Source organism: Bombyx mandarina, chromosome 05, assembly GCF_030267445.1.
Source record: "Bombyx mandarina strain Sakado chromosome 05, ASM3026744v2".
Classification (NCBI taxonomy): Eukaryota; Metazoa; Arthropoda; class Insecta; order Lepidoptera; family Bombycidae; genus Bombyx; species Bombyx mandarina.
The window spans coordinates 13,265,593-13,278,693 of NC_143212.1; the positions used below are offsets into that span (position 1 = coordinate 13,265,593).

Below are 13,101 nucleotides of genomic sequence, written 5' to 3' on the forward strand. Positions count from 1 at the left end.
ACAAGTCTTAAAATCATTGACTAAAATAAAAATTCAGACGTGTAGGTGATAATATAAAATAGAAATAAATTCCAAATAAAAATTTAGCTGAACAAGTGGACTCAATTCCAGGGTATAAGGTCCTTTTTTACCAGAGGCAACTTCTCCTCAGCGTTTTCATTCGAGTCCACGTAATTTTGCATCTGCACCGGTAGCGACAGACAAACATGTTAGTGTAAACATCACTTTATGATTTACAAACAAGCTATACAGTTGTACTTAAGGCAGAAATCTGAACACATAAATTTAATATTACTTATTAACAAATATTTTGCACTGTACACAGTAAAATGTTATGGGATTATCACATAAAATTTAGTGTTGCAGTAGGTACAATTTGTTTAAATTAGATATCACTAAAATTGAGAATATTTTCATAATTTGCAACTGTTCCAGCCAGATTATTTCAGAGCGCTGCCTCCGAACATTATACAACACGTAAGACGAAACATATGAATGTAAATACGCGTGACTTTTTGTTATATGACTGTCTAGATTACACTAAAGTGAGTTGAGCTTACAGGTTGTATAATGATGAAACTCGATACAGAAGGAGGGGCGTCCATTACAAATTTGTCGTCAGATGACGTCAATAATGTTTTATTTCAAACCTTTAAGGATGTTGTTAAATTAAAAATTAAATAAGGAAAGGAAACATTGGACAATCTCATGTAAAGTACTTGGCATGGTCTTTATATTTTACTAGTGTGGACGCTCCTCTAATTATGTAGACGGTTTCTTCGTGTACTTACCATTCCCATTGTCTCCCGTTTGTTGAGGCGCAGTTCGCGGAGCATTTGGTTGCGTTGTTCCATCATCAAGGTGCGCTCGTATGTGTAGGCCGATATATCGCTGTCAGTCTGATGGAGAATTCAAATGTAGGTGTAATACTTGACTTTGAAAACTAACTTGATAATTCTTCAGAACTGTTAGTAGACTAGTAGAACTCATAATCGACTATTCAATAACAACGTACGAGGTTTCTGAATTTTTACACTAATATTGTTAAAAGTAGTTTGTGATGTGCGCACAAAACTCGGGCGCGCTAAGGGATTTAGCAAAATTGAGAATCTACATTATTCTAGGTCACCGGTTAGTCCGGTTACCATAATTCAGACGTGCTGATAATCATCCAACAGAATGAATACGTATTCCTAACAGTTTCGGATATTTGAGAACATCGCTATTAGATAATTTAACTATATTATTAAATTGTACCATTTCAACAACTTCAACTTCAGCTTCAATACGGAGTTGGTAAAGAAACATCTTGAGGTCTTTCTTCATTTGAATAGAGTTGTCTTCCATCTGAGCGACGGTGAAGATGCGCATCTTGCAGTTCTTCCAGGTGCGGTGCTGCTTCAGCAGGAACGGGAGTAACATCAGCATGCCACCATCGTGTACGATCCACCAGATGTCGATATTGCCAGATACCTTAATATTGATTAAATTTGATTTTATGTTACAATACATTTTTTATGCTTTATTTGCATGTAATCTTAACAAATTCTTATTTTTCTTGTCCTAATTGATCTATGTGTGGGTAATTTGATTTAGCTTAAACTTAGCTTAGAAATTTTGGTAACTTGCTTGAGCTTAATCTTTGGAAATGACTATTTCGGTGTCGGTATTGATAAGCCAAATCAAATCATAATACGAATGTGCCAACACCTCTTTTGTTGGCGTAGACTAGCTTACGAGTATAGCTGGTGGTAAATGGTTACCAGTGCACAAAAATACTAAAACGTCAATGTCGAAAGCGTTTTCTAACTCTATGGGCTGTGGAGGGTTTGATTGATTTAATCAGAAATAGTCCTAATGACCAATCTCACGGTATTTTTTTTGTTCAAAATAATAAAACAGCGATTTTTAGCGTTTCCAAAGTTGTAGTTGGATACGAGCAGTACCTTTTCAGTAGAGTCAGGGTAAAAGTTGATGCCTTTGGGTACGAGGAGAGCCATGCGAGCCGAGGCCACCGCACGGACGGTGTGCAGGAACCCGCGGTGTCGCGGCTCAGGCTCCTCCGCGCGTCGCCAGCCGTACGGCCACCCCACTATCACAGTGTTCGGCTTCAGACCGCCCAGACCCGTCGTTTGGACCCTGATGGATGTTCAGACGCAACTCAGTGCTTATCAATATAAGTTTTTTTTTTGATAGCTTAGATGGCTGGACGAGCTCACAGCCCACCTGGTGTTAAAGTTACTGGAGCCCATAGACATCTTCAACGTAAATGCGCCACCCACCTTGAAATATAAGTTCTAAGGTCTCAGCATAGCTACAGCGGCTGCCCCATTCTTCAAATCGAAACGCATTACTGTTTCACGGTAGAAATTAGCGGGATGATGGTACCTACCCGCGCGGACTCACGGTCCTACCACCAGTTATTACGCGAATTATAATTTTGCGGCTTTGATTTTTATTACAAGATCTTATTCCTTCACCGTGGAAGTCAATCGTGAACATTTGTTAAGTACGTATTTCATTAGAAAAATTGGTACCCGCCTGCGGAACACCGTGGCATCGCTATATACGAATGCACCGTACGTCTTATCCTTTAGGCCACGACGACTTCAAAATGTATATGGGATAGTGTACGATTACGTATTGAATAAGTAATAAAATGTAAGGTAATAAAATGAACTCACAAGTGGCTCAGTCCGTCGGGAACATTCGGTGAGACGAGCACGTCAACGAAGCCTTTGACCTTCTCATCGTCCATACATTTCCGTAGGTTCTGTCGAGCCGTAGACGCCTCGCCTGCGCGCTTCGGGAATTCCCCGCCGAGCACCGACACGCACACCGTCAGTCCCTTCCCTATGCAGGGGGGAGCCATCAATATTCAAAATAACTAAACAGCTTCCGTATTTGAAAATATCAGCAGATATCGCTCGTTCAGCAGGGTTCCTCCTCCGTGAGTCCTGTTCCTCAGTAATGAGGGTCGTGACCTTTGTGGAGCACTTTTGTTAGGACTATGTTCCTCCATTCCTTCTTGTCCCTCACGCAGTGGATAGCGATATTGATGCTGGAGTCCAACGTCTTAATCTGTTCATACCAGCGCATGGGACTGCGCCCCCTAGGCCTCTTTCCTTCCACTTTGCCGGTGATGAGTAGTCTTTCAGCAGCATTAAGCATCACTTAAATACGCTTTCTTTATATTTTAATAGTTATATTTTATTCTTATAAAATGATTATTTAAATATAGCTAACCTGCTTTAAGTTGGTTGGCAAATGCGAGCATCTTGCGGTAGGTAGGCATCAGGTCGGGATTAAGTTTGGCCAAAACGAGGACTTGGGGACGCCAGTTCTTGGTGTGTGGTGGACCTTCCTCCAAACGAAGAAGGGAATAGCGTGCAGCCGACAGAGCCAAACCCCGGAGACCGTCACCCCATTCCTTTTCAGCACTATACAGGATAAACAGAACATGACCAGTATTTTTATTTTATAAACATATTTTTATATATTTTAGTAAACATACATATGTTGCTGTTCTTTTAAAATTTAAATATCATTAGAACATAAAAATATTAGACTGAAAATTTGGATTTGAAAATCTGTTTTTTTTTGTCGACTTGACATAATATAATATGTAGAGCGATTAATCAGTTTATTGTGGTTTATTGGATTTCATTAACTCAACTAAAGGAATGCAACTGAACAAAGAAAATGTTTGTCTTCTAAATATCTTACCCGCGATATTCAATATACTTGTAGATGAGACCCGCCATGCCAATCGCGATGAGCGCGTAGAACCAGGACGTCATAAACATGATGGAGATGCAGAGTGTCAGACCGGCAAGGGAAAGGGACCTGTTCAGGCGTACAAATAAATTTGTGTCATAATAAAATTCAATTTAGTCCTAATGCTCTCGGAAATCGGCAGTACCAAGGACAATAATTATTGGACGTTATGCTGTCGTTTTATCCTGCTTAATATCTGTACCGGTCTCAATTATTGATAAGAAGGTACTGGAAGAAGAAAACATTTTTTGGTTTATTTAATAGTTAATTATTAAATTTGGCTCTGCTTTTCCAACAACAATGTCTGTCAGTCGTTATTTCTCTGAGTAACTGAGTGATGGTAGAATTCCTCTGACTGTTCCAAGAACTTTGTCCAAATAGACTTACTAAATGCACTTTTCGAAAACTAATTGAAAATTCAAAATTTGTAATAATAATAAGAAATATACTGTGCATATAAAAAAAAGGTGTGTGTGTTGGTTTCGAGTGAATTGAAACTTTATCTAGTCGTTATTGACTATAGCATGGGTGTGGTGTGAGATATAGTGACTATCATTTACTTTGTCAATATATACAATTAATATTAGTCTGTATATCTACTTATTAGGTTAATAATATTCGAGGGAATTCAAATTAATGTTTCTTTGTAAGATTGTTCTCTGTGCATTCTCGAATCTTTCACTGGACTGTCATGAGTAGTGGTACGATGAGTTATTGTTGGCACTACTAGGAAGATTTCTGAAGTAATACCATCTATGTACTACAAGTGTAGTTTCAAGAAATGAATGTACTTCATATATCGTGTCATATATAGTGTTCATAATAACTTAATTATTTGAAAAAAAAATATAGCCAAAGTAATTTAGATTATTTATCTTTTTATTTAATAACAATTTACTTACCAGTGGTAGTATTTGAAGCGAGGACGCCAGTTCGGGGTCTTCAGTAGAGTTTGAAGAGCACAAGCCAAGTTGACGAATCCGTAGCACATTAAGAAGAACATGGACAACAGGGGAGCCAAGATGTCGACGTTCCCGAGTAAGATGCCGCATTGGCAGATTGCCATGGTCAGAAGTAAGGCCCTGGATAAATACCATACATCTCATAAATACATAAATGGCGATCATTATAATTTAAGTAAAGTAATTGAACTTTACGAGTTGTAGCTAGAGGAAGAGGTAAACTTAAGAAGAAATGGAGGAATTGCGTGAAAGACAGTATGTGTAAGAGGGGAGTGAGCGAAGAAATAGTATATGATAGAGGAGTATAGAAGGAGTAAACATGTTGCGGAATCACCCCAGGTGACTGGGAGAGGGCCGGAGAATGATGATGAGTTTTTGTTAGTGCATATGCTTTCGAATATAAATTAAACAATGATTCTTTTTATCGTTTAGTTGTCGTAATTAAAGAAATAAGACCAGCTTATAAAGTTCTGATATTAGCTTTTGGTAGTAATTGCTAGGGGGATGCCAGGATATTTTCACGTAGCGAGGGAAGAAAACGTGACGTAAATATTGACATAATTGCGGTTTACATGTTACAGATATAAAACCTTCCACATGATTATATTATGCAATGTATGTAACCTTAATTTAATTATATTTAATTACATGTACTTAATTAATCTTATTTTTTAACAGATGTTAAAACTGTATTTCTTGTTTGGCTGTATTCACTGTAACAATCATAATTAGTTCTTTAACTCACCGGGTAGGCTCTCCTCGTTTGGAAGAGACTGCAAATGGAGCGAGAAAAGGAATGATTTCATCTTTGGCGATGGCTTGCAGTAGTCGCGGCGCACCGGTTAGAGATTGGAGTCCCGCGCCCAATGTCGACAGGAATGAGCCGATCAGAATCACCCATTGGTTTGGCCACGCCATGTTCGCAACGACCAATTTCCCGCCAATCGATTGACCGAATCTAATAAAAGATTTGTAAATTAGCGCACAAGAAGTAAAAGAGTTATTATGCCGCATTGTATTGCATTATAGTTGTCCGCTACTTCAAATTGGGTAGCACGATTACTTCGCGACTGAAACGTGCAAGGTAGTTATAACTATGTGCTAACAAAATGCCTTATTAATAATAATTTATTTATATTATATATTTATAGGGGAGATTTTTTTATTCACTATCCTATTACTTCACGACCCTTCTTCTTTATCCTATTCATTAATTCTTCGTGAAAATGATTGGATCTGCCAGATGTTTTTAACTCGAGGATAGTTACGTCACTCGGTTTGAATAAGCCCAGCGTTTTATCTATTAGACTACGAACAAGTTTCGACTGATGTTACACTGACTCCTTCGATGCTACAATTGTCATTGTATCGTTGTAAACGGCAAAATATTAATGTTAATTACTCTTAACTACTCTTGAAGATTATGTTAACTTTACTTACTTATCTCTGAGTAACAAATTATCGACAGTGCCAGCAAATAACAGCACGCACGAGAGGTAGACGGTGGAAGTGGTGAGGATCGCACAAATAGTTCCAATTGGAATACTCTTTTGAGCATCGGCCAAGTCTCCGGAGCGATTTGAACCAGCCATTATGCCTGTTAAAAAAGATTATCGAAGCGCATATTTTAACACTCTCACCGCCATACGGTCCGCCGGCGGGTCATATATTTTCGAGTTAGACACGCCACCAATATGTTGCAGTAAACAAGATTAGCAGGCCGTACGGGTCGCCGGCGCACCGTATGTTTCGCGCCAAAATATAACAAAATTTCTGTAACTACTTAAAACAATTTCGAGTCTGTCACGCCACACCTAATAATCAATCATTAGCCCGCCGGCTGCCCGCACGGCTTGCAACGGTCGCATTTTCGCGCGTTTTTCTTTAGATTACCATTACTTTCTTGTGCATTTCATCATTTGTGCGAAGTTTTTATCATTATGTCGGATTCAGTAGATGACTCAGACTACCAACCATCTACAGACGTAGAATTCGGAATCATAAATAGGTGTTCTGATGATAAATCTTCAGAAGGAAGACACCATACATACAGACGCCAATACCAACATCCGTCAGAAGCCGCAAAAGGCTTGACAAGTCTATAAGCATGTGAAGTAAAAAAGAAAGTCAATACTTAGTTTGCCCTTCAAATTTCTAATTTTTCTTTTCCAGTAGTCTCCGAATGCTTTACAAACTTCCATAGCGCCATTATAAGGCAGTAATGTCATTTTTTATGAATAGAACTAAGTTCCTATCGTTTATAATGTATTTTTATTTGCTGTAATTAACCCTCTAGTAATCCTATAAATTTCAAGATACAGCAACAATTTTTTTTTTAAATTGTAGGTAAAAAAGTAAATTTTTCATCTGGCAGCTTCACTTTTCTGTAACAGCAGGCCATCCACTATAAAATTAATATGAAATCACGAGGTGGTAGCGGACCGCACGGCCTGCTAGTACAAATAAATAGTGAGTCCGCCAGCCGCCCGTATGGCCTGCTAAGCTCGTTATCGATTTTTCACCACGGCCTGCACGGCTAGGTATAGTTGCGACCGCCGGCGGACCGCACGGCCTGCCGCACCGACAAATTCTATATATAGGTGGCGGTGAGAGTGTTAATATTATTTTAATGTGTTTTTTAAGTAAAATACCAGTTTCTAAGTTGAGCATGGAAAATATGGATGCAATGGAAATTACTTATTCTAAATAAGGTTAAGTTCGACATGAGATACAAAGTTAATGTTCTATAATTTTTTTGGTGAACAAATCATGTACACCTTATGTCTTACCGGTCACCGAAGGGAAGAATATGCCTATCAAAATTGTGAAAGTAGTAGTGATGTCCGCGTAAATTTGATTGTGGGTAGGTCTCTCCATCTGTTCAATGTCGTCAGGTTCCTTGCCGTATGCGATGTATTGACCTTCTTGGATGAACGAGTCCTGGAGGTTATCGAAGAAAACCCCACTTGCGAGACCCTGGGTGAGAGACACACAAAGATTTTACTTTTAGAATTAAATTCTAGAATTTCGACAATACTCATATAACAGGTCCAAATACTTATTGCATAACTTTCAGAGGGTAGCGTCACATCAAGGTGTATTTGCCGTCCAGAATTAGTATATTAAGTAAATGTTAATCAAAATAATTATTACTAAAAAATATACAGTTAAAGTGTATTTTTAAATACAATTTAACTGTAAGATTGATGTTCCGCGTATATAGAAACCTGCCTCTAGCAAAACTTTGTTAGGTAACAACGTTCGAGACTCGACCGGCCATGTTCAATGTTCATCCCAACTTACAAATTATATTACGGACTTCTGTTAGTTGTAAGTCTCAAACTTCGGTAATAACTAGAAGTTGATGGTCAATGTATCTAAGCGTAATGGCAAACCAAAAAGACATCGAGGCTTGAAGTATCCTTGCGATCAATAGACTTGTTTGCAACACGCGACGTTCAAAGAAAATTTTCATTTGGCATTGTGCCAATATGTTATTAGTCCAATATCGTGAACAGTACTGGTGAAAATATATATCTGGTCCAGAATTTTCATTATCATCCCAACTGTAAAAACTTTTCTATATGGATCCTTCAGAGAGCAACAGTGATTACCAGAGTAAATATTTAGGGGTGGCGAACATACAGCGTCAAGTTCCACTGTAGTATTTATTATAAATAACGAATGACTGAGTCGAGTAATTTGTTTTTGGTTAATAAAAAGCGACAGATGTTTTTATAAAGATTTTTAAGTTTTCAAATCTATTAAGTATTCTTTTTCTAGTCTTCTAAATACTAAGTTTTATAACTATTTGAACCTTTGAATTTTAGCATCTTATTGTTATATCGTTTTATAATTTTCCGAATATTTGAAATTCAGAGTAATGGAAAACGCAGGAAATGAATAATTGAGTTCTTGAATAATGAGGCCATATTATAAGCCCCATGAAAGTGTATTTTAAAAGCGACTATTACCTTAATTCCTTGCACAATGCTTATGTTGTGGGCTTCGTAGTAGGGGTCACAGATTTTATCGGGACAGAACATTGCATGCAGTTCGCCTTTTGGGTCCTTTGTGCAATTGCTAATATGAATATCCTTGAGCAAGCGGCGTCCTAGTACACACATTCTGAAATAAAAGCATCATATTAATTTATCGGAGATAAATTTCGAATTGTGTTATTTTAACCAATACAAAATATTAATACGACTTCGAATTCTGTAAAGTTTTTAGAACATCAAGAATAATAAAATGAGAATAATAAATACGAGTTTAAAAATACTCAAAGTAATATTGATTGTGTTTATGATTCGCGAGAATGTAAAAAATATACTATAATAAGAAATATACTCATTCAGATGAAACTATTAGGAACAAACATAATTAAAACGATAATAGTATGTCTACTAGCTCTTGTCTTGAGCACTTGTGGAAGAATTTGTTGGGAGCTTGTTTGTTTTGGTACCTATATCAAGCGTATAGGAGCTATGTGCTTTGGTTCAAGAGGCAGGCTAGTCGTATTGAGTTTATCAAAGCTCAAACTTTGCTTTGAGATCAATTTGACATCAATGGGATTCTGTTACAGCTTTGATAACCGGTATGCCGTGAGACTGTTCAACGTTTTCTGCTCTTAATCAAGTGATACTCTTAACGTTCGTGTTGATAACTTACTGTAAGCTATCGTTTCCATAGAAGTTGACGAATATTCCGGCATATACCGCGGTGATGGAGAGGATGACGCAGGCCAGAGCGACAGTAGCAAATTTGTTGACGAACTTCACTCCAACGAAAACAACCATCCCCATAATGAGGAGCAAACCGGTTCCGTAGACGCGGAAATTGTTGTACATTGCCTCTGGGTCCTTAGTGAAATCGCCGAAAATTGATATCCACGGTGCCATGTAAGTCTAAAATGACAGAAAGCAAAAAAAAATTTTTATGTTCTTAGCCTTTTCCGTCTTAATCTAAAAATAATATTCCTAATGCTGATAAGCATCGCATTACCATTAGCATTTGCAGTGGAGTCTTAGGCTTAATATGTAGTACCAATCGCAGTCAATTATGAAAGTTTTTTCACGAGTAGTCAAGAAAAAATATTTTCATTTCAGTCTTAAATCTACTATTTCTTTCATCGGGGGCACGAATAGCATAGATGAGCTATGAACGTATCTTAAAAATAATTTGAAACTGTACCCTCAACAAACACAATTACTTTGTTTTATAAATATTCTGATGTCTTTTCAGAATTATATAAAAGGACATCGCGATAATATTTGTTCCTTATTTCCGATGAACTATTTCATGTGTAGAGTAAGTACGGTCGTTGAAAATCGAACGCGAACCTCTAGAGTCTTGACCTGTGTGCCAGCCGAATAGAGATGAGCACCGCTTTGTAATATGTCTCATAAAATTATAACATTGTATCTTCGAGCCGGAGAGCTGGTGTAATATCAGAGAGAAATTAGTGCAAATAGGTATTAGAGCTTATGCACCGCTTGATTAAGTAAACATGAGTTATGTGTGAATCCGTTACAAGGGCAAAATTTAATTTGAAAACCCTTGAAATGGTTCAAGCGGTATGTGAAATGGCAAAAAATCTTTTTTATTTTATTGTTTTTTTATTGCTTAGATGGGTGGACAAGCTTACAGCCCACCTGGTGTTAAGTGGTTACTGGAGCCCATAGACATCTACAACGTAAATGCGCCACCCACCTTGAGATATAAGTTCTAAGATCTCAGTATAGTTACAACGGCTGCCCTACACTTCAGACCGAAAGGCATTACTGCTTCACAGCAGAAATATTTTACTTTTTTATAATTTTACTTTTGGCGTAGCTGTAGTTACTAACCAGTACGATTTCGACAGCTCCAACGATGTACATAGCGGCCGCTAGGGTTGTACCCGTGTAGAACAGCATGCCGACCGCCCCGCCGCACTCCGGCCCCAGGGACCGACCGATCATGAAATACGATCCCCCCGCCGGCACCACGCCGTTCGTTGCGATGGCAGACATTGATATTGCGGTTAACATCGTCTGCCGACATATTTTATGGTTACATCGTTATCTCAATAGTCTATCTGACCCAGTTTTATCAGTTTTAGGAGCGAGATTTTGAAGAGTTGACACTTGGCTATGAACAATAGAAACTCAATCATACTTTTGTTGTTGTTCGAGGTAGTTGATTACAAACCTAATTGCGAGTCGAGAGCTTTCTGATCTTAATAAGGCAAGTTTGTAAACAGACTGTTTTGTTGTTGGACCATTTCAATCGCATAATTTGTATATTTCGACAATTTACACAAAAAATATGATTGATGTTGTGTTTTTTTTTATTGCTTAGATGGGTGGTCCAGCTCACAGCCCACCTGGTGTAATTACTGGAGCCCATAGACATCTACAACGTAAATGCGCCACCCACCTTGAGATATAAGTTCTAAGGTCTTAGTATAGTTACAATGGCTGCCCCACCCTTCAAACTCAAACGCATTACTGCTTCACGGCAGAAATAGGCGGGGTGGTGGTACCTACCTGTGCGGACTCACAAGAGGTCCTGCCACCAGTAATTACTTTTGATTTTTTACTTTGATTTTTATTACAAGATGTTATTCCTTCACCGTGGAAGTTAATCGTGAACATTTGTTAAGTACGTATTACATTAGAAAAATTGGTACCCGCATGCGGGATCGGAACACCGTTGCATCGCTAGATACGAATGCACCGGACGTCTTATCCTTTTGGCCACGACGACGTATGTTATATGAATGTAAACCACCTACCGTACAGCAGCAGGTTAGAACAATGAGGAATCCTTGTATAGCGCCAGCGGTGCCGACAACCCAGGTGAGCCGGATGAATAGGATCACACCGAAGATATTCTGGATGCAAGGCAGGTACACGCCGATGAGCGTGCCCATGCGGGCTGGTGGGGCTGGCTTGGGGGCATCAGGGTCTGCGGCGGATGCCGTGGGGATTGTATTCGCATAGTCCGCTAGTGAGCTGAGGAACGTGGCTGCTCTAGGTCGGTCCTCGATCTCTTCCTGTGATAGAATTTTTTTTAGAAATAAAATAACTTGTAAACTTAAAACGACAACATTGTGGAACAAAATTTGTACTGTTTTAGAATATCACTTATAATGCGTTTTATTTATTTATTTTTATTGCTTAGATGGGTGGACGAGCTCACAGCCCACCTGGTGTTAAGTGATTACTGTAGCCCATAGACATCTACAACGTAAATGCGCCACCCACCTTGAGTTATAAGTTCTAAGGTCTCAGTATAGTTACAACGGCTGCCCCACCCTTCAAACCGAAACGTATTACTGCTTCACGGCCGAAATAGACAGGTAACTTCCCGCGCGGACTCACAAGAGGTCCTACCACCAGAAAAGCTACAAGTTGTTATTTGGTACCGGCCTTATATAATATACCCTAAACATATTTTTTTCAATTTATTTCATTAATTAATTATTCTAGCTCAACTCAATCGTCGTTTCGAAGAACACTTAACATTTATGGACCATTCTTGAAGATAACGGACTCTATCGAATACTTTGTTTTCTCAAGCTTCGCTGATATACTCCGAAGCTGTTCTTATTTACTCGTATATTTTCTAGAAACTAAATTCATTTTCATATTATTATAATCTAGATAAGAATAAATGAAATTTACATTTGAAAATGTACGTAGACGGAATGTACATAATATGTCAAGTACGGCTTGAGAATATGTTACGTCGCCTGCCGTTAAATAAAAAAGTACCTAATCTTTTTTATGTTAATATGACTGTAGGGCATAAACAAATCATGTCTAATCTATATATATAAAAATGAATTGCTGTTCGTTAGTCTCGCTAAAACTCGAGAACGGCTGGACCGATTTGACTATTTTTGATCTTGGATTATTTGTGGAAGTCCAGAGAAGGTTTAAAAGGTAGATAAATATGAAAATGCTCGGAATTAAAAAAAAATAACAATTTTGTTTTTCCTTTGATATGTCCCCCGTCGGACGGATTCTTTTTGTTTATTTTAAGTTTATTTTGAACAAAATTTTAGGACTTTTATTTATCAATTGAGGCACTACGAAGTCTGCCGGGTCAGCTAGTATGGTATAAAATAAAACAAACGTATTCATTGTTTGTTTTTAAAAAGGTCTTTTGTAATAAAATTACTTTAAATAAGATTTGTTTTTATTCAATTTAATATACACTTATCAGATTCTGCCCCTATTATTATTTAAGTTATTCGAACTCCCGGTAAACGGATCACGTAACAAATATACTTGAAATACGTTCTGTATGTAGAATAAGTAAAGAGAAACGTGTTACGTTACAGCCTTATTCGGTGTTACGTAACTGTCTCAAT

General features: G+C 38.0%; 1 protein-coding gene across 8 annotated transcripts in view; it reads right to left on the minus strand.

Moving 5' to 3' along the window:
* kcc (solute carrier family 12 member kcc) overlaps positions 1-13,101 on the minus strand; it is a 468,256-nt gene that overhangs the window by 9,560 nt on the left and 445,595 nt on the right. For 6 of the 8 annotated variants that reach the window (XM_089727868.1, XM_089727863.1, XM_089727866.1 and 3 more), the window contains 15 exons: positions 11,518-11,778; positions 10,589-10,774; positions 9,411-9,646; positions 8,714-8,867; positions 7,529-7,715; positions 6,180-6,336; positions 5,485-5,697; positions 4,680-4,859; positions 3,727-3,846; positions 3,247-3,440; positions 2,685-2,853; positions 1,947-2,139; positions 1,258-1,473; positions 792-899; positions 132-182 (listed from right to left, as the gene is read on the minus strand). In XM_089727868.1, coding sequence (XP_089583994.1) covers positions 132-182; positions 792-899; positions 1,258-1,473; positions 1,947-2,139; positions 2,685-2,853; positions 3,247-3,440; positions 3,727-3,846; positions 4,680-4,859; positions 5,485-5,697; positions 6,180-6,336; positions 7,529-7,715; positions 8,714-8,867; positions 9,411-9,646; positions 10,589-10,774; positions 11,518-11,778 — 2,625 coding nt within the window. The remainder of the gene's footprint in view (positions 1-131; positions 183-791; positions 900-1,257; positions 1,474-1,946; positions 2,140-2,684; positions 2,854-3,246; positions 3,441-3,726; positions 3,847-4,679; positions 4,860-5,484; positions 5,698-6,179; positions 6,337-7,528; positions 7,716-8,713; positions 8,868-9,410; positions 9,647-10,588; positions 10,775-11,517; positions 11,779-13,101) is intronic. The other 2 variants (XM_089727869.1, XM_089727865.1) reach the window with 1 other exon arrangement.